Source organism: Mobula hypostoma, unplaced genomic scaffold (genome assembly GCF_963921235.1).
Source record: "Mobula hypostoma unplaced genomic scaffold, sMobHyp1.1 scaffold_36, whole genome shotgun sequence".
Taxonomy (NCBI): Eukaryota; Metazoa; Chordata; class Chondrichthyes; order Myliobatiformes; family Myliobatidae; genus Mobula; species Mobula hypostoma.
The window spans coordinates 2,427,643-2,453,256 of NW_026948187.1; the positions used below are offsets into that span (position 1 = coordinate 2,427,643).

Consider the following 25,614-nt stretch of genomic DNA (forward strand, 5'->3'; position numbering starts at 1 on the left):
TTTCCACAGATGAGCCCCTCCTGTCCCCACCGGGACAAACATCCTGTCCGCCCCCTCTCTCACCGTCTTCATCCTTTCAATAAAATCCCCCTCTCCCTCCCCGGGGAACCGGCATCAAACCGACGGGCCGAGCGGTCTCCTCCTACCTCTCAGCGATACATCAGACTCCGGCCGCAGGAGACGCTTCACAAACGCCCCAACTTCCCTCGGAGGGAAATGGAAATAAATCAGAAAGCGGGACATTTACTTTGGGATTTGCAGCAGGAGACGGGGTAACGCCCTCTCGGCTGGTCCGCCTCCACTATTCGTTGTAACCATTGATTGACATCGCTTCGCACCAATGGGAATAGCGCAGCTCTGCAATCAGTTCAATTCCTCTGTTGACTGTTCGGGGATGGGGCGTGGCTCGTGCTCAGTAGCTCAGCCGTTAAACCGAAAATGCTCGAGCGCAGCAGCGCGTGTGTGACGTAAGGCACCGTGCTCGTCACAGCAGATGCAGATCCGGGGAGACCATGGGTGACGTCAGGCCCGTGGGGGGGGGGTCTGCTGTGTGACGTCACGTGAGGGGGAGCGCTTCAGTTTTAAAACACCTTTGGTTGGGTCCGATCTGGAACAACAAAATGAAATTCGGGTTTCATCGGGACCGGATCCGGTGTTGTGAGATGTGTCCGGCTGTGCCGTGTTGTTGGTGGAGTGGGCAGCGGGGTGTTTGTCTCCGGGCTCTCCTCAGCCCCGGTTTTCACTTTGCGACCGAGCCCGGGCCGTGGATCAATTCCTTGTGGTTGTGCAGGGGGTTTGGGGCGAAGGGACAGTCTGTCTGTCTGTGTGGGTCGGGGTTATGAGTGGGTGTGGGTGTGGGTCCCGGCACAAATTAACTTGTAAACACCGGACCATCTGGTGAATTGGATCAGACAGCTTCGCTCGCCTGTCCTTTCAGGAAACAACAATTCTCTCTTCATATTAATGACTGTCTAAACTTGCTGTGAACAAGATTCTGTGTTACAAGATTGTGAGTTACAGAGTCTAGGACAGCTGTCACCGTCATGGGCTGCGAGTGCAGACAGGGATTGGGGTCACTGAGCTGTGCATCAGAGAAGGACACGGGTTTGTACAGCCTCCTGTGGGGTAGAAATGTCCACACGGTGAATTCGGATCTGCTGGCACATCGGGAGTCTGAAAGGGAAAGGGAATAGGGAAGGGGCTGAGCAGAGAGTTTTAACAGGGGAACCTGTTCAGGGGTGGAGGGGTACAGGAGCTGTCTGATAGATCGTTTTCATTGTTTTTTATAATCTGACAGATGGTGACTGAGGAAGAAGCTTGTTGACGGAGGATACCCGGAGGCGAGCAGCTCAGACACGGAATCAGGAATTGAATTGAATTGACTTTATTTCTTACATCCATCAGGAGTAAAGATCTTCACATTACGTCTCCATTTAAATATGCAACGTGCAATCATAGTAATTTATAATAGTTTATAATAAATAAAACAGACAATGTAATATAGAGTACACTCAAATCAGCGTGAGTTCATCAGTCTGATGGCCTGGTGGAAGAAGCTGTCCCGGAGCCTGTTGGTCCTGGCTTTTATGTTGCGGTACCGCTTCCCGGATGGTATCAGGAGAGTGACAGTGATGTGATTTCCTGTGTCACGGGTACAGACAGTCGTCTCAAGTGAGGGGTTTGTGTGGAGATGCAGCTTCCCTGGAGGTGGAGGAAAGAGGACACACCAACAGGTGGAACCAGCTGTGGGAAGACATGGTTTGTCAGGTCTGACGATGAGCTGAATGTACCATAACCTTCAGACTGAATCAGAAAACCATTCTGAGGGTATTTGAAATGTCAGAAGCAGGGGAGATGTGATCACATGTGCAGAGGGCGGGGGTTGTGTCTCCATCAGACCCTCAGTGAGATGGTTCAAGTTATAATGTGCAGGGATGAAAGCACAGCGTCTGGGGCCGGATTTAAACACTGATTCTGACACAGTGAGAGGGTTACTTTTGCCATAAGAAGGCAACATTAATGGAAGAAGAGACAGGAACTTCATCAATTCTACACTGGTCCCATTTATCAGCACTTGGTTCTTAGCCGACTGTATCTCGGCAGTTTCTTTCTTTCTTTTCAAATCTGTTTATTATTATTATATTATTCAAAAATAACACGAGTACATCAAAGTAAGCAACACTTACAATGTCTCAAGGAAAAAAACATTATTTTCTAGATTGAAAAATGTTGTTGATAATAAATAGAAACCCTACTCAGCAGGAAAAAGTGGGGGGAAACCCCATTAGGTGTACAACCCGGAGCCATGCGTCATACAAATAGCTTCTAAAAATAAACAGCAATCCGCCAGCAAGAAAAAAAAATATATACCAAATTTTACAATTAGATCGTGGAGGAAATCTACCAATTAACTCAAATGATAATAACGAGCAAATGAATCCCATCTTTTCTCAAAATCAAATAAAGGTTCAAAGGTTCAACTTCTAATTTTCTCCAAACTAAGACATAGCATCACTTGAGAGAACCATTGTGACAAAGTGGGAGCTGATGTATCCTTCCACTTCAACAAAATGGCCCTCCCAGCTATCAATGTAACAAATGCAATAACATGTTGGTCAGATATAGAGATACCACGGATATTTTGAGGAATTATTCCAAAAAGCACAGTTAATTTGTTAAGTTGTAAATTAATTTAAAGTGCTTTAGAAATTGTCGAAAAAACTGACTTCCAGAACTGTTCCTGTATAGAACAAGAGCAAAACACGTGTGTCAGCATAGCTGTCTCAGTTTTACATCTATCACAATAACTATCAACATTAGGAAATATTTTAGACAGTCTCTCCTTCGTCAAAGGGTAATGATGTACAATTTTAAATTGAATAGTGAATGACGAGCGCATATTGAAGAAAAGTTCAGCTTCAGAATCCGTGTCCAATCCTCCGTCATAAAAGATAAATTGAGTTCCTTCTCCCAATCTTGTTTAATCTTAAATAAAGAACACTTATCCCATTGTAATAAAAAAAATATAAATTCTTCCAATAGAACCCTTTGTCAAAGGGTTCATACTCATAATAGTATCTAACAGGTCAGATTCCAATACGCAAGGAAAATTACTTAAATATCTTTGTAAGAAACGTCTAACTTGAAGGTATTGTAAAAAGTGTGAGTATGAAAGATAATATTTATCAACTAATTGTTCAGAAGACACCAATCTATCTTCTTTGAAAAAAACAAAAAAATTTAATACCTTTATTTTTCCAAAGTAAAAAAATTGGATCACTCAAAGGCGGCTTAAAAAAGTAATTTTGATAAATTAAACTACAAAGTTTAAATTTTTTAAGATTAAAATTTTTAAAAATTGCAAAACTGGAGCCAAGTGTGTAATGAATGCTTAATCACAGGGTATAGATTTAAATTAACAACTTTAGCTAATTGTAAAGCAACTCCGAATAACGAGGTTAAGTAAAACTGTTTCACAGCTTTCAATTCCAGGTCTCCCCAAATTGGCCAATCGTTCTTATCAACCCAATATAACCAAAAGGACATGTATCACACATTAACAGCCCAGTAATACATTCTTAAATTAGGCAAAGTGAGACCTCCATCCCTTTTCAACTTTTGTAAGTGACATTTACTAATTCTTGATCTTTTATTATTCCAAATAAAAGTTAAAATAATAGAATCAATCTGATCAAAGAAACTTCTTAGTCAATAAAACAAGGATATTCTGAAATAAATATAAAAATTTTGGGAAAATCATCATTCTAACTGTATGGATATGACCGACAAGTGAAAAGGTAAGTGGACTCCATCTATTAAATCAATACTTCAGAGTCTACCAAAGGAACAAAATTGGCTTTATAAAGATCCTTATATTTTTTTAGTGATTATAACACCTAAATATCTAAAAGAATCTGTGACTTTGAAAGGAGTATTATCATATATAGAGGCAGGTTCATTTAAAGGAAACCATTCACTTTTACTAAAATTTACTTTATATCCTGAAAAATCTCCAAATTTATTGAATAATTTTAGCAAGGCAGGAATAGATTCTTCGGGATTAGATACATCAACCAATAAATAGTCAGCGTAAAGAGAAATCTTATGAATGGTCTCATTCACAAAAATCCCATGAATATTTTTAGCTTCACGAAGAGCAATAGCAAGGGGTTCTAATATTAAAGTAAATAACAAAGGACTTGATGGACAACCTTGTCTTGTCCCCTGTGAAATCTGAAAAAAAGGAGACCTACAGTTGTTATTGACATCAGTAGCAATAGGAGCTTTATATATCGTTCCAAACCAATTATTAAAATTAACACCAAAGCCAAATTTCTCTGAAACATTAAAGAAATATTTCAAATCGATCAAATGCTTTTTCAGCATCCAAAGAGACGACGCATTGTGGAGTTTTAAAAGAGGATAAATATATAATGTTAAGTAGTCTCCGAACATTTGAAAAGGAATAACGACCCTTTATAAAGCCTATTTGATCTTCAAAAATAATTTTACCCAAAATATTATCTAACCAATTGGCCATTATCTTTGACAGAATCTTAGCATCGACTTTCAATAATGAAATAGGTCTATATGAGGCACGGTCAGTAGGATCTTTATCCTTTTTAAGAATTAAAGAAATAGAAGCCTCATAGGAAGTAGAGGGTAAATCACCTTTCAAAACAGAATCCTTAAACATTTCCAACATATATCCGGAAAAAGCAATTTTCCAATTTTTTTTATAAAATTCTACAGGACAGCCATCAAGTCCAGGGGCCTTACCAGATTGCATTGAAAAAATAGCTTTATGAATTTCGGCTTCAGTAATTTGGGCATCAAGAGTCTGTACAGACAGAGCAGTCCCTGGCTTCGTATGCTATCCTAGGTTGCTTGCCTTTTTTTTTGGGCTTTCAGGGAGGTGGGTGGGGTTAGAACTAGGAGTTTTTTCCTCTTGGGTGGTTCTGGATCATGGGTGTTTTCTATGTGGTTGTATTCTTCATCACCACCATTTTTGATCATCCCGTATTGGTACGTGCTCTGTGCAGGTATAAAGTAGAATAAAATTATAATATGGTATTTAAACGGATTAATGTAATAAGTTGGAATGTATGTATTTGGAATCATCCTATTAAACGAAAAATAGACAAAACTATTAACCGATTCCAACCTGATATAATTTTTGCTCAAGAGACACATATCAGGGCAGGAGATCTAAATAGATTTTTTTTGGATGGTGCAGAGGTTTGCAGTTCCACTCTACTTCTCAGAGTAAAACTAAAGGCATGTCCATCTTTATTAAATCTAATATATTTATTCAAGAGGATATTGAGTCAGATTCGAATGGTAGATTTTCAATTGTCAAAGGAGTGATCTGTAACAGAAAAGTTGTTTTGGTCAATCTGTCTGGTCCTTACTTAGATGATCCTTCTTTTTTAGAAAAGATATTTGCTTTACTGCCTGATTCAAATGAATATATGTGATAATGGGCCGGGATTTTAACTGTTGTTTAAATCCTATGACTGCCAAGAGCTCAACCAATCAGCGACTTCCACTCACTCTGTGTCACTTATTAACTCCTTTTTGATCGATTTTGGATTGATCGAATTATGGAGATATCTGCACCCCGATAACAGAGAATATTCTTTCTTTTCACATGTTTAAAAAAAATATTCGAGGATTGATTATATTATAATCAATCCCCGCTTCCTGCCTAGTGTTAAAAATTGTGAAAATGACGCTATTGGTATATCTGATCATGCACCTTTGAGTTTGTGTTTTGAATTTGATTATGTCATTCTTGCCCGCCCAACATAGCACATGGCACATGTCTCAGACATTATTTCAAAACTCTGACTTTGTTGGTTTTATTAAAACGCAGATAAAAGAATTCTTTCATTTTAATGATATAGTGGGTACGTCCAAATTAATTATATGGGATACATTTAAAGCATTTTTGCGTGGTCAGATCATTTCTTATTCAGCTAAGCTTAAAAAACAGACTAAAGTAGAATTAGATAAGATTGGGCTGGGGGGCTATCACCACCTATATTAAGCTGCTAGCCTTAAGCGAGAGTTACATATCTCCAGACGACTGAGTGAATTGCTTCCCACATTCAGAGCAGGTGAACAGCCTCATTCCAGCTCAATGAACTCAATGATGCACATATGGTTGATATGGCTGAGAGAATCTCTTCCCAAAGTCTGAGCAGGTGAACAGCCTCTCCCCAGTGTGAACTGACTGATGTCTCTGTAGGGAGGATGATTCAGAGAATCCCTTCCCACAGACTGAGCAGGTGAATGGCCACGGACACTCCCCGATGTGAACTGACTGGTGTCTCAGTAGGGAGGATGATTCAGTGAATCCCTTCCCACAGACTGAGCAGGTGAATGGCCACTCCCCGGTGTGAAGTGACTGGTGTTTCAGTAGATGAGAAGACAAAGTGAATCCCTTCCCACAGTCTGAGCAGGTGAATGGCCTCACTCTGTTGTGAACTCGCTCATGTACCTTCAGTTTAGATGACAAAGTGAATCCCTTCCCACAGATTGAGCAGGTGAACGGCCTCTCTCCGGTATGTACTCGCTGATGTACCTTTAGTTCGGATGACTGCATGAATCCCTTCCCACAGTCTGAGCAGGTGAACGGCCTCTCCCCAGTGTGAACTCTCTGATGCACCTTCAGTTGGGATGATGAATTGAATCCTTTCCCACAGTCTGAGCAGGTGAATGGCCTCTCCCCAGTGTGAACTCTGTGATGTACCTTCAGTTGGGATAAGCAAGTGAATCCCTTCCCACAGTCCAAGCAGGTGAACGGCCGCTCCCCAGTGTGAATTCTCTGGTGCTCTTGCAGGTTTGATGCCTGACTGAATCCCTTCCCACAGACTGAGCATGTGAACGGCCTCTCCCCAGTGTGAACTCTCTGGTGTACCTTCAGATTAATCTGTAACCTTCACCAATCTGTGACCTGGCTTAGTTTGACTCTCTCCATTGGTATTATTCCCTGTTCCCACTGAGCCACATGGGTTCCTGGCCCCACAGTAAGTGAAAGACTCTCACACAAATAGCCTATGTTGACATGCAGCTGGGATTTTCTTTTATCTACTGTCAATTTACAGTGCCACAGTTTTAACGCCATGTAAACATTTCCTGCCCAGATGAATGGTTGGTCTTCACAGCTGTTAAAAGGAATTAAATGAACATTAGTATTATTTCTTGTGATTGTCACAGAGTCATAGAAAAGTACAACACAGAAACAGGCCCTTTGGCCCATCTAGTTTGTGTTGAACTATTTAACCTATCTACACTCATTCCCCTACCATCCAGATACCAATACAAACCTCTTAAATGTTGAAATTGTGCTCACATGCACCAGTTGGGCTGTCTGCTCATTCCACACCTGGATGACTGTCTGTGTGAAGACGTTTACCTGCATGTTCCCCTTAATATTTCATCTTTCACCCTCAACCCATGGCCTCTGTTTGGAGTCCCACACCATCTCAGTGGAAAAGGCCAGCTTGCGCTTACCCCATTTATAACCCTCACAATTTTGATACACTTCCATTAAATCTTGCCTCAATCTTCTACATTCCAAGGAATAAAGTCCAGACCTGTTCAATCTCTCCTCATAACCCAGGTCCTCCAGACCTGGCAACATCCTTGCGAATTTTCTCTGAACTCTTTCAACCTCTTTTACATCTTCCTGTAGGTTTGTGACCAAACTGCACACAATACTCCAAGTTAGTCCTCACCAATGTCTTGTACAACATCAACATAACATCCATCTCCTGTACTCAGTACTTTGGTTTATGAAGGCCAATGTGCCAAAATCTTTCTTTTCATCCCTATCAAACTGTGACACCACTTTCAGTGAAATATAGACCTGTATTCCCAGACCCCTTTCTTCCACAACACTTCTCGGTGCCCTACCAGTCACTGTGCAATTCTAGGTCCTACCAAGGTGGAACACTTCACACTTGTGAGCATTAAATTCCATTTTCTGTTTCTCAACCCATTTTCCCAGCTGGTCCAGATCGCACTGCAAGCCATGATAGTCTTCCTCTCTGTCCACTACACCACCAATCTTGGTGTCAGCCACAACTTTGCTGATCCAGTTAACCACACTATCATCCAGATTACTGATATAGATGACAAACAACAACAGATCCAACACTGATCCCTGTGGCACACCACTAGTCACAGGCCTCCAGTCAGAGAGGCAACCATCTGCTACCACAGTCTGGCTTCTCCCAAAGACAGTGTCTCATCCAGTTTACTATCTCATCTTGAATGCTGAGTGACTGAACCTTCTTGACCAACCGCCCATATGAGACTCTGTCAAGTGCCTTGCTAAAGTCCATGTAGACAACATCCACTGCCTTGCCTTCATCCACTTTCCTGATAACATCCTCGAGAGTCTCTATAAGATTGGTTAGACATGACCTACCGTGCACAAAACCATGCTGCCTATCTCTAATCAGAACACATCTATCCAAATACTTATATATCCAGTTGCTGCACATATGTTCCAATAACTCTCCCACTACTGATGTCAAGCTCACTAACATAAAATTTTCTTGTTTATCTTTAGAGCCTTTCTTGAACAGCAGAACAACACTGGCTGTCCTCCAATCCTCCAGTACCTCACCTGTCACTAAGGATGATTTAAATATTTGTGCTTGGGCACCGAGAATTTTTGCACTTGTCTTCTGCAGCGTCCCAGTGAACAACTTGTCAGGCCCTGGGGATTTATCCATGGTAATTTGCCTTAAGACAACAAACACCTCCACATCTGTAATCTGTACAGGGTCCTTTCTAACTCTCACCCAGTTTCGTGTGTCCTGCACCTTGGGTGCAATGCACCTCTCTTCATGACATATCTATCACTCCCTTCAACTCCTGGATGATCTGGAATTCATCCATTTCCAGCTCCAACTCCCGAACGTGCAGGGTTACAAGCTGCAGCTGGATGCACATCTTATAGGTGAGGGTGTCAAGGACACTGGAAGTCTCTCCAGCTTCCCACCAATGTCCCGTCTAATTTGTAATGACCGGTGTGCCAAAAAATCTTGCCTGTGCAATTTTTACCCATTGACAACAACATGTGCAAACTGAACTTTAAATAGAGAGGTATTTATTTTAACAGCTAGCAAATGAGAACTCTGATGCCCTCTGGGTTTGATTGAGTTCATCTGCACTGTCACACAACCTATATAGCAGGCCTGTAGAGGGTTATGAAGGATTTTCTCGCCAGACCTTTTGCACACCGTCCATATCTGATTTGCTCGCTAAATGATGCTTTAAAAAGTCAGATTTCCAAAATCACTCCACTTCCTCGCACTTGCAAATTCTCCAGCAACTTTTGCATTGCCACAATACACACAGGTAACACCGGTTTCTGTATTGTACATAAATATTTCCCCTGAATCCTCCCCCAGGGGACTGATGACCAATGAATATGAACGGAAGGGTAGGTCTCATTGGAGAATGGCACATTTGTGATGTGAAAGCTACTTGTTGATCAGGACAAAGGCGTTTGATATCATTATGTACCCAGAGAGAATGGGTCAAAACATGTTCCCACGGGTACAAAGGTCCAGAACAAGAGGAGGTAGAACAAGCAACACACACAAAATGCTGGAGGAAATCAGCAAGCCAGGCAGCATTTATGGAAAAGAGTACTAATGCTGAGTTCCTCCAGCATTTTGTGTGACACACATCAAAGTTGCTGGTGAACGCAGCAGGGGGTCTCGGCCTGAAACGTCGACTGCGCCTCTTCCTATAGATGCTGCTTGGCCTGCTGCGTTCACCAGCAACTTTGATGTGTGTTGCTTGAATTTCCAGCATCTGCAGAATTCCTGTTGTTAGCATTTTGTGTGTGTTGCTTGGATTTTCAATATCTGCAGGTTTTCTCGTTTGTGATTGAAGGCAGAACAGAGGTGTTTTTTTTTATCAGCTGGTGATGTAAAAGATTTTGTTCCCTTTCTCCGAGTTCCCAATCCTTGCATTTAGATAGCTGGAGCTCAGCTCTGTCTGAGAGATCCATCGGTTCCCATTCCCTCATCAGCCGGAAGCTCCCCGGGGCCCGGTGTACGGGTCGTGGGGCTGAGAGAGAGGGAAGAGAACAGGACTGTCCCGGGATTGCGGGCCACGGTGTCCGGAGCTCACAGTAACTGTCCCGAATTCGGTGTTGAAAATCCCCTCCCGCAGCCGGGGAAAATCTCTTACCTGGTGCCGATTTCTCGCGGCCTTTGTGTACTGCGCGCATGCGCGATATTCGGGAACAGCCTGTATTCGATTGGTGTTTCAGCGACAGTGAACATTGTTGCGCAGAGCCTTCTGGGTAATCACAGTGCCATTAAAAGTTTCTGCAAGCATCGGTTCCATGTCCATACCTCAGGTTTGTTTGTGTGTAGAAAACTCAGCAGCTCTTTTAATGCAGAAAGCAGCTCCCATAAGCAATGCATAAACTATCAGCAAACTTTCCGCGTGTCTAATGCCAAAGTAGAACCTTGTTAGAAATGCAGATATAAAACACAAGAGATTCTACTGTTGCTGGAAATGTAAATACACACACACATAATGCTGGAAGAACTCCGCAGTTCAGGCAGCAACTAAGCAGAGGAGTACACAATCTAGGCATGCTGAAGGGACTCGGCCTAAACGTTGCCTATTTACTGCTCTCCACATTTGCGGCCTGATCTGTTGATTTCCTCCAGTATTTTGCTGAAATTAACCACCTTTTTTTTCAATCAAACAGTTTCAAAATGTTTCTGATCTTTCATTTGTTGCCATATTCTGCTGGTTGGATTCCTCTTCCTCCTCGTCCTTGTAAATTCTTAATTCCCATCTCTTCCTGGAGCCCCAACGCCCTGATTCAAGCTGGTAACTCTTTGGTTTCTGACTCTACACAATCGAAGATTCACTTGCTCATCTGCTGTCAGACTTTAGAGGCGCATTTAAGCAACCCAGCTGTCTGAGGCACAGACATTTGAAATGAGTGAAAATGACACAAAACTTTGAAAAGAGCAGGGAAGAAGGAGCTTAACCACCTTAGACCAGAGCTCTGAAGAACGTTAAAACCACAGTGAGCTCATTGTGTTATTCAGCCTGGACAGAAGCATACAGGAAATTCATGCAGGTGTATAGGATGATAGAAACATAGAAAATAGGAGCAGGCGTAGGCCATTCGGCCCTTCGAGCCTGCACCGCCATTTATTATGATCATGGCTGATCATCCAACTCAGAACCCCGCCCCAGCCTTCCCTCCATACCTCCTGATCCCCGTAGCCACAAGGGCCATATCTAACTCCCTCTTAAATATAGCCAATGAACTGGCCTCAACTGTTTGCTGTGGCAGAGAATTCCACAGATTCACCACCCTCTGTGTGAAGAAATTTTTCCTAATCTCGGTGCTAAAAGGCTTTCCCTTTATCCTCAAACGGTGACCCATTGTTCTGGACTTCCCCAACATCGGGAACAATCTTCCTGCATCTAGCCTGTCCAATCACTTTAGGATTTTATACGTTTCAATCAGATTCCCCCTCAATCTTTTAAATTCCAACGAGTACAAGCCCAGTTCATCCAGTTTTTCTTCATATGAAAGTCCTGCCATCCCAGGAATCAATCTGGTGAACCTTCTTTGTACTCCCTTTATGGCAAGGATGTCTTTCCTCAGATTAGGGGACCAAAACTGCCCACAATACTCCAGGTGTGGTCTCACCAAGGCCTTGTACAACTGCAGTAGTACCTCCCTGCTCCTGTACTCGAATCCTCTCGCTATCAATGCCAGCATACCATTCACCTTTTTCACCGCCTGCTGTACTTGCATGCCCACTTTCAATGACTGGTGTATAATGACACCCAGGTCTCGTTGCACCTCCCCTTTTCCTAATCAGCCACCATTCAGATAATAATCTGTTTTCCTATTTTTGCCACCAAAGTGGATAACTTCACATTTATCCACATTAAATTGCATCTGCCATGAATTTGCCCACTCACCCAACCTATCCAAGTCACTCTGCATACTCTTAGCATCCTCCTCAGAGCTAACACTGCCACCCAGCTTCGTGTCATCCGCAAACTTGGAGATGCTGCATTTAATTCCCTCATCCAAGTCATTAATATATATTGTAAACAACTGGGGTCCCAGCACTGAGCCTTGCGGTACTCCACTAGTCACCGCCTGCCATTCTGAAAAGGTCCCGTTTATTCCCACTCTTTGCTTCGTGTCTGCTAACCAGTTCTCCATCCACATCAATACCTTACCCCCAATACCGTGTGCTTTAAGTTTGCACACTAATCTCCTGTGTGGGACCTTGTCAAAAGCCTTTTGAAAATCCAAATATACCACATCCACTGGTTCTCCCCTATCCACTCTACTAGTTACATCCTCAAAAAATTCTATGAGATTCGTCAGACATAATTTTCCTTTCACAAATCCATGCTGACTTTGTCCGATGATTTCACCGCTTTCCAAATGTGCTGTTATCACATCTTTGGTAACTGACTTCAGCAGTTTCCCCACCACCGACGTTAGGCTAACTGGTCTATAATTCCTCGGTTTCTCTCTCCCTCCTTTTTTAAAAAGTGGGGTTACATTAGCCACCCTCCAATCCTCAGGAACTAGTCCAGAATCTAACGAGTTTTGAAAAATTATCACTAATGCATCCACTATTTCTTGGGCTACTTCCTTAAGCACTCTAGGATGCAGACCATCTGGCCCTGGGGATTTATCTGCCTTCAATCCGTTCAATTTACCTAACACCACTTCCCTACTAACATGTATTTCGCTCAGTTCCTCCATCTCACTGGAACCTCTGTCCCCTACTATTTCTGGAAGATTATTTATGTCCTCCTTCGTGAAGACAGAACCAAAGTAATTATTCAATTGGTCTGCCATGTCCTTGCTCCCCATAATCAATTCACCTGTTTCTGTCTGTAGGGAACCTACCTTTGTCTTTGCCAGTCTTTTCCATTTTACATATCTATAAAAATCTTTTACAGTCAGTTTTTATGTTCCCTGCCAGTTTTCTCTCATAATCTTTTTTTCCCCTTCCTAATTAAGCCCTTTGTCCTCCTCTGCTGAACTCTGAATTTCTCCCAGTCCTCAGGTGAGCCACTTTCTCTGACTAATTTGTATGCTTCTTCTTTGGAATTGATACTATCCCTAATTTCTCCTGTCAGCCACGGGTGCACTACCTTCCTTGATTTATTCTTTTGCCAAACTGGGATGAGAGGCATTGGTCCTGTCGATAGCCAGAGGCTTTTTCCTAGGGCTGAAACGGCTAACACGAGGGGGGCATAGGCTTAAGGTGCTTGGAGGTAGGTACAGTGGAGATGTCAGAGCTACGTTTTTTAAACAAAGTGTGATGTGTGTGTGTGTGTGTGTGTGTGTGTGTGTGAATGCACTGCCAGCGACGGTGGTAGAGGCAGATACAATAGGGTCTTTTAAGAGACTCTTAGATAGGTAGAAGGAGATTAGGAAAATAGAGGGTTATGCGGTAGGGTAATTCTCGGCGGGTTCTGGAGTAAGTTACATGGTCGGCACATCATTTTGAGCCAAAGGGTCTGTAATGTGCTGTATATTTCTATGATTCTCTGAAATTCATGGAAAATCTCCTGTCCCACGGAGTGGTGACTAGTTGCAACCTGTCATCACAGGGAGAGTGAGAGGGGGACAGCAGGGATAGATTTTGATATACTGATATGGAACAGAAACATGGGCAGGGACCAGATGGGCCGAGAGGACTCTCTAGTGTACATTGTGAGTGTGGTAGAGACAGTAAGTACCTGAGACACGGGATTTGTTACAGAACTGATTGATCTTTCACAGATCCACAATATTAAATCCCAGTCTAGTTTAAGGCTAACATCAGCAGAACAGACTCTTCCAATGCTCAGTGACCAGGGTTCAGTCCTGGGTGCGATGAGCAGCCACAAGAACTGCAGAATCTGACAGTAACAGTCCCTCATGAACCTGCAGCTGCCTTCAGTCACCATATTGGTGAAACATTTAACACAAAGCCATGCATTTGAGAATTTAGACATTTCTATTTTTCTGAGCTTCTCATAAATGTGTACAGTTTAGTTAAGCTTTGCTCCAGAATTTCCACACAATTAAAAGAGTTTATTACATTTTTTAAATTTTTAGTTTTGCACCACTTACTTGCTGGATCCTGGGCATCCTGTCAGATCGCCGGCAGGTGGTAAGAGTGGGCTCCCTCACCTCTGTCTCTCTGACCCTCAGCACTCATACCCCACAGGGTTGTCTCCTTGGCCCCCTCCTTTATTTTCTGTGCACCCATGACTGTGTCGCCATCCACAGCTCCAATCTGCTAATCAAATTTGCTGACGACACCACATTGATTGGCCTAATCTCAAATAATAAGGAGAAGTCATCACCCCGACACAGTGGTGTCAAGAAAACAATCTCTCCCTCATGGTGACAAAAAAAAAGGAGCTGGTTGTGGACTACAGGAGGAATGGAGACAGGGACCAAATTCAACATTTCCAAGTCTGTTATTGACACAAAATGCACATTTTAATATTGATCACGACACAATGTATTTTACATATTGTTAATGACATAAAACGTATTTATAGATTGTTACTGACAGAGAATCGTATAATTTGTGTTCCGTGTGTTATCTGAATGTACTTGCCTGTGATGCTGCCACAAGTCAGTGTTTCTCTGCACCTGTACCTTCCCGTACTTGTGCACTTGGGAATAAATTCAACAGCACCTGAGAAATCTCAGTGAGATTTGATTAGTGATGATCATCTTGGCAGCTCGGTAGGTCAAATGTATGAGACAGTACACTGTTAAATGTAAAACCCTGAACAGTGTTGATGATCAGAGGGATCTTAGACTCCAAGTTCAATGCTCCCTGAAAGAGACTGCACAGATTGATCGGGTGGTTAAGAAGGCAAATGGCGTGGTTGTCTTTATTAGTTGAAGCACTGAGTTGAAAAGTCGGGAAGTTGTGTTGCGGCTGTTGCGAGCCTGCGGTCGGACTGTGACTGTGTCTTTAAGAGCGCCGGAGTGAGGAGGCGGGACTATGACGTCAGTCACAGGCTGACGGCGCTGACTGTGGATTTAACCATCAGAGAGAGAGAGCGATCTGCAGACAGGCAGTCGGCAGGTGAGAGGACGTGAAAAGTCAGAGAGGAAGAGAGGGAGTGGGAGGGAGAGGTGAGGTGGAGATTTGTTCACGGGAAGGAGAAATCGATATTCTTGCCATCAGGTTGGAGGGTACTCAGACGGAATATGAGGTGCTGATCCTAGACCCCGAGGGTGGCCACATCTTGGCACAAGAGGAGGCGATGGGTTGACACGTCGGAGCGGGAATGGGAATCGGAGTGAAAATGTTTGGACACCGGGAAGTTCCGCTCTGGACGGATAGTTCAAAGGTTAATTTATTATCAAAGCAGATATCCATAAACAACTGAGTATTTTTTCTTCTCCTCCAGAGAGCCACGAAACAAAGAAAGAACATGAAAGTCGTTCAGAGAGAAAAACATCAAACTCCCACCCCAACCCCGTATAAAAATGAACGGCATCCCGATCATCAACCCCCAAAACCCACCCCTCCCACAAAAGGGAATAATAACATCGATCCCCCCGAAAAAACAACCCGACCCCGCACAACTGCGGAGGAGCCGGTGTCACCGGTGTAGAGGAGCCGCATCGGGAGCAGCGGACACAACGGGCGACCCCGGAAGATTCACAGGTGAAGGGTCGCCTCACCTGGAAGGATGTTTGGACAACGGGGAGAGTTCGGCCGTCCGGCCCTTTCACTGTGACCCCCGAACTCCACATCAAATCCGTCCAAACGAATCTGGGTGAACTTTAATGACCAATAAATATAATTCCTCTCTTTGATCACTGTCTGAATGATTCCCTGACTCTGAGAGGAAGGGGTATCTATGATCCACATTGTCAGGGTGTTGAGTTTACCAGGAGACAGAGACTGCAGGGACGGGAGGTTTTCTGTTGACTAATACACTGTGTGTGGACCCCGATGGCAATTCTGGTGTTGTGACCCGAATCGAGACAAACACCACGCTGCCCACTCCACCAATAACACGGCACAGCCGGACACATAACAGGGGACTTTACATCTCACAACACTGGATTCAGTGATGAAACCCGTGATTAATGTTGTTGTCCCACTGAAATCATAAGAAACGTCCATTCAGGTGTTTTTAAATACGAGCGGACCCGCACCCCCTGGAGCCTGACGTCACACATGGTTTCCCTTCTCGCGTATCTGACGTCAAACACGCGCTGCTCTGCTCGCGCTGGAACAGTTTAACGGCTGAGCTGCCGACCACGAGACCCCTCCACCCTGCACCTCCGCTGCGCTGTAGTCATTAGCCCGAGGCGATGTCAATCACTGTTTCCGCCCAATAGCGGAAGCGGACCAGCCGAGAGGGCGTTACCCCGCTGACATCTCTTCTCAAAGAGGAACAAATCCCAAAGTAAATGTCCGCTTTCTGATTTATTTCCATTTCCCTCCGAGGGAAGTTGGGGCGTTTGTGAAGCGTCTCCTGCGGCCGGAGTCTGATGTGTCGCTGAGAGGTAGGAGGAGACCGCTCGGCCCGTCGGTTTGATGCCGGTTCCCCGGGGAGGGAGAGGGGGATTTTATTGAAAGGATGAAGACGGTGAGAGAGGGGGCGGACAGGATGTTTGTCCCGGTGGGGACAGGAGGGGCTCATCTGTGGAAATGTCTGAGCCCACGGTGGTGGCGATTCACCACATTGGGGGGCAAACACCGGCAGACTGTTGCCCTGCGAGCGGGGACAGGAGTGGTGTTGGGAGGGTGGGTGAGGAGAGGACATTTTGTATAATGGGGGTAAGATCTCGATAACTAGGATATAATATCCCTGACGAACCTCGAAAGATCATTGCTAATGCCTCCACATCTCTTCAGCCACCTCTTTCAGATCTCTGGGGTGTTCACCATCTGGTCCAGGTGATCTATTTACCTTCAGACCATCTCTGTTTCCCAAGAACCTTCTCCCGAGTAAAGTAACTTTACACATTCTGACCACTGACATCTGGGACTTCCATATTCCTGCCAGTGTCTTCGACAGATAAGAGTGATGTACAATACTTATTCAGTTCATCTGCCATCACCTTGCACCCCCACCCCATCACTACCTCTCCAGCATCATTTTCCAGTAGTTTCCACCTCTCTTTTACACGCTATGTACCCGAAGAAAAAATTGGTATCCTCTTTAATATTACTGGTTAACTCACCTATGTATTCCATCTTTTCCTTCTTAATTACTTTAGTTGCATTCTGTTGGTTTTTAAAAGCTTCCCAATCCTCTAACTTCCTAGAAATTTTTGCACTATGGTCTGTGTTTGTTTTTTATGTTGTCTTTGGTTTCTCAAATTCCAACTATTGCTGCTCTGTTTTCATCCCTGCACATGTTCTTTTCAAATCAATATTGACCAATTTTTCTCTCATGCCTCTCCAATTGTCTTTATTCCACATCTGACTTTAGCTTCTCCTTCTCTAATGTCAGGGTGAATTTGATCATATAAAGATCACTGCCCCTAAGGGTTCTTTGAACTTCAGTGACCTAATTAATTCCGGTTCATTACAACACCCAATCCAGAATAGCTGATCCCCAAGTGGGCTCAATCACGAGCTGCTCTAAAAAAGCATCTTGTAGGAACTCTACGAATTTCTCCTCTTGAGACCAACACCATCCTAATTTTCCTAATCACCTGCATGACAATCCCCCATGACTATTGTAACATTGCCCTTTTGGCACACATTTTCTATCTCCTATTTTATTTTGTGGACCACATACTTACTACTGTTTAGGGGTCTCCATACAATTCCCATCAAGGAATTTTTTTTTTTTTTTTACATTTGCTGTTCCTTAATTCTACCCACAGATTCTGTACCTTCCAACCCTATGTCACCTCTTTCTAATGATTTTGTTTAATATTTTACCAACAGAGCCACGCAACCCCACTACCAGCTTGCTCTTTTAAGAAACATGTAAGTATCTGGGAAACAAGAGGACCTGCAGATGCTAGAAATCTAGAGAACTACACCCAAAGTGTTGGAGGAGTTCAGCATGTCAGGCAGCATCTATGGATGGGAATCAACATTTTGGGCCAAGACCCTTCACTGGGACTCTTGACACCCACGTATCTGGAATATCAACAAGCAAAGAAAATAGAAAGTAGTGCAAAATAGGGAAAACCTTTAACAAAATTTAGTTCACAGTTTTTTAAAAAAACTGCCAAACAGAGCTCAATAGTTAACAAATTCAACAAGGGCAATAAACATCTTCATCAATTGACTTTTTTTTTAAATAAAAAAAATATCTTGGTCCCATTTCAATCAGTCAAATTTACAAAGATAAATAAGAACTTTAGAAAAGTTTAGAAAAGACTATTTACACTCAGACCCACTTAGATTAACATTACCTTGGACAGGAGGAAGAGAAATAACACACATGAAAAAAGAATCACACAACAGTCAGATACAACTTCTAAGTATATACTTTCATCAAAAATGAACACGATTCAGCACTCCATGTGTGCATATGCAATCATGATAAGAAATACAGACCGGAAAACTTAAATGAGAGGCCAACTCAGAAAAAGGAATCATCACTATGGAAGAAAACATTAACCAGTGGAATAAGTACGACCCTTCATGGGAGACATCCCAACCATCTGAGCAGACAAGATAGTGACAAGGAAGCGTGGAGCACCTGACTGAGAGTTGGAGAACTCTTCCCAGTGTCACGTACATGCAACCCAGTAAAAGTATCAGCAACAACAGAACAGACCTTACGTGGTATCTTACGATGTTGTTTCACTAAGTACCGGAGACAGAGTTTAAAACAGAACTGATTTATTTGTCACAGATCCAAAATATTAAACTCCAGTCCCATTAAAGGTGAATATGCAGCAGAAGAAACTTCTCCCATGCCCAGTGACCAGGGTGCAGAACTAGGTGTGGTGAGCAGCAGCAATAATTGCAGAGTTCATAAACTTAAAACTTTTCTGACTACAGTAGTGTGTCATAAAGTTACATACGTGACTGAACACCTTCCACAGTCACAGCAGGTGAACAGCATCTCCACTGTGTGAACTTACTGGTATCCCTTAGACCAAATAGATGGGTGAATCCCTTCCTTCAGTCTGAGCAGGTGAACGGCCTCTTTCCAATGTGTACTGCCTGGTGTGCCAATAGGTCAGATGACCGAGTGAATCCCTTCCCACACTCTGAGCAGATGAATGGCCTCTCCCCAGTGTGAACTCGCTGATGTAGCTTCAGGTGGCATGATTGAGTGAATCCTTTCCCACAGTCTAAGCAGGTAAATGGCTTCTCCCCAGTGTGAACTGACTGGTGTGCTTGTAGGCTAGCTAACTGTGTGAATCCCTTCCCACACAATGAACAGGTGAATGGCCTCTCCCCAGTGTGAACTCTCTGATGTACCTTCAGTTGAAATGACCGAGTGAATCCCTTCCCACAGTCTGAGCATGTGAATGGCCATACTCCAGAGTGGACTGACTGGTGTCTCTGGAGGGTGGATGGGTGATTGAATCCTTTCCCACAGTCTGGGCAGTTGAACAGCCATTTCCCTGTGTGGGATGCCAGGTGTGTCTGCAGGCTGGATAACTGAGTGAATCTCTTCCCACAATCTGAGCAGGTGAACAGCCTCTCCCCAGTGTGAACTGACTGATGTGTCAGTAGGTGAGATGACAAAGTGAATCCCTTCCCACAGTCTGAGCAGGTGAACAGCCTCTCCCCAGTGTGAACTTGCTGATGTACCTTCAGTTGAGATGACTGAGTGAATCTCTTCCCACAGTCCGAGCAGGTAAATGGCTTCTCCCCAGAGTGAACTGACTGGTGTGCTTGTAGGCTAGCTAACTGTGTGAATCCCTTCCCACAGTCTAAGCAGGTGAATGGCCTCTCCCCAGTGTGAACTCTTCGATGAACCTTTAGTTGAAATCTCCCAATGAATCCCTTCCCACAGTCTGAGCAGGTGAACGGCCACTCCCCTGTGTGAACTGACTGGTGTCTCTGTAGGGTGGATGACTGAGTGAATCCTCTTCCACAGTCTGAGCAGGTGAATGGCTTCTTTCCAGTGTGGGCTGTCTGGTGTGTCTGTAGGCTGGAGAACTGAGTGAATGTCTTCCCACAATCCGAGCAGGTGAACGGCCTCTCCCCCGTGTGAACTGACTGGTGTCTCAGTAGGTGAGATGACGAAGTAAATCCCATCCCACAGTCTGAGCAGGTAAATGGCCTCTCCCTGGTGTGAACTGACTGGTGAGCCAGAAGGTTGGATGATTGAGAGAATCCCTTCCCACATTCTGAGCAGGTGAATGGCCACACTCCAGTGTGAACTGATTGGTGTGTTTTTAGGCCAGATGACCTAGTGAATCCTTTCCCACAGTCTGAGCAGGTGTACGGCCATTTCCCAGTGTGAACTGACTGGTGTGCCTGTAGGTGGGATGACTGAGTGAATCCTTTCCCACACTCTGAGCAGGTGAAAGGCTTCTCCCCAGTGTGAATGCGCTGATGTACCTTCAGTTGACATAACCGAGTGAATCCCTTCCCACAGTCTGAACAGGTGAATGGCCTCTCCCCAGTGTGAATTTGCCGATGTACCTTCAGTTGAGATGACAGAATGAATCCCTTCCCACAGTCTGAGCAGGTGAATGGCCTCTCCCCAGTGTGAACTCGCTGATGTACCTTCAGTTGAGATGACAGAATAAATCCTTTCCCACAGTCTGAGCAGGTAAACGGCTTCTCCCCTGTGTGAACTGCCTGGTGTGCCTGCAGATTGGATGAGCGAGCGAATCCCTTCCCACATTCTGAGCAGGTGAACGGCCTCTCCCCAGTGTGAACTGTTTGGTGTGCTAGTAGGTTTGATGAGCGAGTGAATCCCTTCCCACAGTCCAAGCAGGTGAATGGCCGTTCCCCGGTGTGAATTCGCTGGTGAGCCATTAGGTCAGATGATCGAGTGAATCCTTCCCCACAGATTCAGCAGGTGGCCAGCCTCTGCCCAGTGTGAACTGACTGATGTGTCCGCAGGTAGGATGACTGACTAATTCCCTTCCCACATACAGATCAGTGAGTGGCCTTGTCCCAGTGTGGAAATGCTGATGGACTTTCAGTTCACATGACTGAGTGAATCCATTCCAACAGTGTGAGCAGGAAGGATGACTGAGTGAATCCCTCGATCCACTTCTTAATGGACAAGAAGGGCAACACTGGCGTGTTGTCTCTGAGATTCTGGGAGACAAATTCCTTGCCGTTCTTAACCTGTGAAAAGATTTACAAAATACATCAGTGGGTGAAGGACAACATTTCAGATGAGATCACTTTAGTCACCAAGATGTGATCTGACATCACACTGTGCTTGGGCCCTGACGATTTCTGCACTTGTCTTCTGCAGGGTCCCAGGGAACAACTTGTCAAGCCCTGGGAATTTATCCACGCTAATTTGCCTTAAGACGGGAAACACCTCCACCTCTGTAATCTGTACAGGGTCCATGAAGTTGATGCTGCTTTGCCTCACTTCTATAGACTCTGTGTCCAACTCCTGAAAAATAGAGATGCAAAAAAAAAATTTTAAATCTCCCCCATCTATTTTGTCTCCTCATATAGATTCCCGTTCTGATCGTCCATAGTGGGCATGGTTCTGTATTGACATTCTCCATGTTTCTGTGGCAGAGAAGCTGGCCAAACTTGATGGAAGGGAAACTGGTAGGAATGACAACGGAGCAGCAATGGCTGGAGTTTCTGGGAGCAATTCAGGAGCTGAGTGATTGATACATCCCAAAGAAGTGGAAGCATTGTAAAGGCAGGAGGACACAACTGAGGCTAAAATGAGAAGCCTAAGCCAACATAAGAACCAAAGAGAGGCCAAACAAAAGAGCAAAAACTGTTAGGAAGCTTTTAGAAAGCAACAGAAGATGACGAAAAAAAATGTCAGATGATCTCAGGGCATGGAATTATGATTATTGTAGTCATTAATGAGTCTTTGTAGCACCCAACAGTCTGAGGCATTTAGAGGAACAAAATATCTGGGGCCTCGATATCTCTTGAAAACCAAGGTTCCCTGCACCAGTTACCTTTCAACTTTTACTTTGACAGGCACATACAAACCCTACACCCTCAAAACTTCACTTCTGAAGGCTTCCCACTTACCAAGTACTCCTTTGCCAGAAAACAGCCTGTCCCAAACCACACTTGTCAGATCCTTTCTGATACCATCAAAATCGACCTTTCTCCAATTGAAAATTGAACCCATGGTTCAGTCCTCACTTTTTCTATATTAACTTGGAATCTCATGACATTATGATCACTACATACAAAGTGTTCCAATACACTAATTTCTGTTACCAGCCCTGGATTATTTTCTGATAGCTTATTGCACACTTCTATGTCGGGAATTCTACGTGCTGACTTTGGGCACATTTGACAAACTCTACCCATCCAGTCCTTTTATATATGGGAGCCCCAGTAATCTTTGGGAATTCAAAATCACTCACTATATGAAGCATTCTTTCTTGGCATAGTCTGTGATCTCTCCACAAATTTATTTCTCTGAATTCCTCAGATTGTTGGGTGCAAACAAGTCCCTGTAATGGCTACAATATCACATTCCATGCCCTGAGGTCTCTGGTGTCAAGAAAACAAACTCTCCCTCATTGTCACAGAAACAATGGAGCTGATTGTGGACTACAGGAAGAATGGAGACAGGCTAAGACCTATTTGCACCAGTGGATCTGGGGTTGAGAGGGTGAACAGCTTTAAGTTCCTCGTCAGACACATCACAGAGGATCTCATGTGGTCTGTACAACACCGCCTCTTTCACCTCAGACGGTTGTAAGAAGTTTGAAATGCAGCCCCAAATCCGAAGAACTTTCTGCAGGAACACAACTGAGAGCATCCTGACTGGCTGCATCACTGCCTGGCATGGGAACTGTACTTCCCTCAATCACAGACTTTGCAGAGTGGTGCGTACAGCCCAGCACATCTGCAGTTGTGAACTTCCCATGATTCAGGACATTTACAAAGACAGGAGTGTAAAAAGGGCCGGAAGGATCATTGGGGACCCGAGTCACCCCAACTACAAACTGCTCCAGCTGCTACCATCTGGGAAACAGTACTGCAGCAATAAAGCCAGAACCAACAGGCTCCGGGACAGCTTCTTCCACCAGGCCATCAAACTGCTTAATTCATGCTGATACAACTGTATTTCTAAGTTATATTGACTGTCCTGTTCTACTATAAATTACACATTGCACATTCAGACCGAGATGTAACATAAGGATTTCCACTCCTCATGTATGTGAAGGATGTCAGTAATAAAGTCAATTCAATTCAATTCACCCTCTCCACTATCTGTTCTGTCATTCTGGCTCCCATTCCCACTACAACTTCAGTTTAACCCAGCCTGTCTCCACCACACTAGCACCAGCAAGCCTTACCACTGGGACATTAGTCCCCTTCTAGTTCTGGTACCCTAACTAACGAACCCACATCACCCCTTTGACTTTCCTCTGCCAGGTAATCCACCCCCCAACAGTCTCTAAAGTGGTAGAATACATAGAACACAGAAAACCTACAGCACAGTACAGGCTCTTCTGCCCACAAAGCTGTGCCGAACATGACCCTGCCTTGGAACTACCTAGGCTTACCCATAGCCCTCTATTTTTCTAAGCTCCATGTACCTATCCAGGAGTCTCTTAAAAGACCCTATTGTTTCTGCCTCCACCCCACCGCCAGCAGCCCATTCCATGCACTCACCACTCTCTGCATAAAAAAAAACTTACCCCTGACGTCTCCTCTGTACCCACTTCCAAGCACCTTAGAACTATGCCCTCTCGTGACAGCCATTTCAGCACTGGAAAAAAGCCTCTGACTATCCACATGATCAATGCCTCTCATTATCTCGTACACCTCTATCAGGTCACCTCTCATCCTCCGTCGCTCCAAGGATAAAAGGCCGAGATCACTCAACTTATTCTCATAAGGCATGCTCCCTAATCGACACAAAGTCCTTGTAAATTTCCTCTGCACCCTTTCTATGGTCTACCTGTTGCTGTGGGGGATGGCCACAAGAGTACTGTACTCTGCGATGGCTATTTAACCTCATTCCCCTTCTTGACTCTCACCCAGTTTCATGTGTCCTGCACCTTGGGTGTAACTCACCTCTCTTCATGTCATATCAATCACCACTCCGACTCCCGATTAATCCAGAATTCATTCATTTCCAGCTCCAACTCCTTAAACTGGTGACACAACATGTGTACACTGAATTTTATATATGGAGGTTCTCATTTTAACAGCAAGCAAATCACTGTCAATAATAATTTTTATCTGCTCTGGGTTTGATTGACTTCATTTGCACTCTCACACAACCTATTCAGGCCTGTAGTGGGTAATGAAGGATTTTCTCGGCAGAGCATTTGCACACCGTCCATAGGTGATTTGTTTGCTAACTGATGCTATAAAAAGTCAGATTTTCAAATATCACTCCACTTCTTCCCACTTGCAAATTCTCCAGCAACTTTTGCATCACCACAATACACACAGGTAACACCAGTTTCTGTATTGTACATAAATATTTCCCCTGAACCCTCCCCCAGGTGACTGACGGTGGTGAACTCATTGATGGCAAATGCAATTAATATGAAGGGAAGGGCAGTAGTCTGTCTCATAGGAGTCTGGCACATTTGTGATGTGAAAGCTACTTGTTGCCCAGTGCAAAGGTGTTTGATATCATTATGTACCCAGACAGAGTGGGTCAAACATGTTCTCACGGGTAGAAAAGTCCAGAACAAGAGGAGGTAGAACAAGCAACACACACAAAATGCTGGATGAACTCAGCAGGGCAGGCAGCACCTGTGGAAAACAGTACTAATGCTGAATTCCTCCAGCAATTTGTGTGTAGTTGCTTGGATTTCCAGCATTTGCAGATTTTCTCGTTTGTGATTGGAGGCAGAGCAAAGGTGATTTTCTCAACTGGTGATGTAAAATATTTTGTTCCCTTTCTCCGAGTTCCCAATCCTTGCATTTAGATAGTTGGAGCTCAGCTCTGTCTGAGAGATCCATCGGTTCCCATTCCCTCAGCAGCCGAAAGCTCCCCGGGGCCCGTGTACGGATCGTGGGGCTGAGAGATAGGGACGACAGCAGGACTGTCCCGGGATTGCGGGCCACGGTATCCGCATCTCACAACAATTGTCCCAAAGTCGGTGTTAAAATCACGATTGTCTCTCACCTCTTGCCGATCCTCCGGAGGCCTTTGTATATCGCGCGCATGCGTGATATTCAGGAAAATCTGCAACCCTGACGCCTGCGCATTTGATCGGTGCTTCAGCGACGGCTAAATTTCCAACACCGGGCTTTATGGGTAATCAGGGCACCATTAAAAGTTTCCGCAAGCACCGCTTCCATGTCCATATCTCAGTATTTTTTGGGTGTATAGAAAACTCAGCAGCTATGTTAACGCAGAAAACGGCTCCCATAAACAATATACCCAATAGCAACTGGTATTCCGTGTATCTAATACCAAAGTACAACCCTCTTACAAAAGCAGAGTGGCGGGCAACGGGAATCTCTGCCTGCG

The 25,614-nt window shown here is 44.2% G+C and overlaps 1 protein-coding gene and 1 long non-coding RNA gene across 2 annotated transcripts; one reads left to right on the forward strand and one right to left on the reverse strand.

Annotated features, from left to right (window-relative positions):
• Positions 1 to 1,368: 1,368 nt before the first annotated feature.
• On the reverse strand, positions 1,369 to 25,386 carry LOC134341629 (zinc finger protein 850-like). Its single transcript, XM_063039529.1, has 4 exons — positions 25,267 to 25,386; positions 19,206 to 21,579; positions 6,503 to 6,913; positions 1,369 to 2,985 (listed from the first exon to the last, which is right to left on the reverse strand). Exons 2-4 carry the CDS (start codon positions 20,979 to 20,981, stop codon positions 2,848 to 2,850), a joined length of 2,325 nt encoding a protein of 774 aa, XP_062895599.1. The 5' UTR covers positions 20,982 to 21,579; positions 25,267 to 25,386; the 3' UTR covers positions 1,369 to 2,847.
• On the forward strand, positions 16,473 to 23,053 carry LOC134341632 (uncharacterized). The gene is made up of 3 exons (XR_010016817.1): positions 16,473 to 16,573; positions 17,970 to 18,011; positions 21,645 to 23,053. It is a non-coding gene; the product is annotated as an uncharacterized LOC134341632 (long non-coding RNA).
• Positions 25,387 to 25,614: the final 228 nt, after the last annotated feature.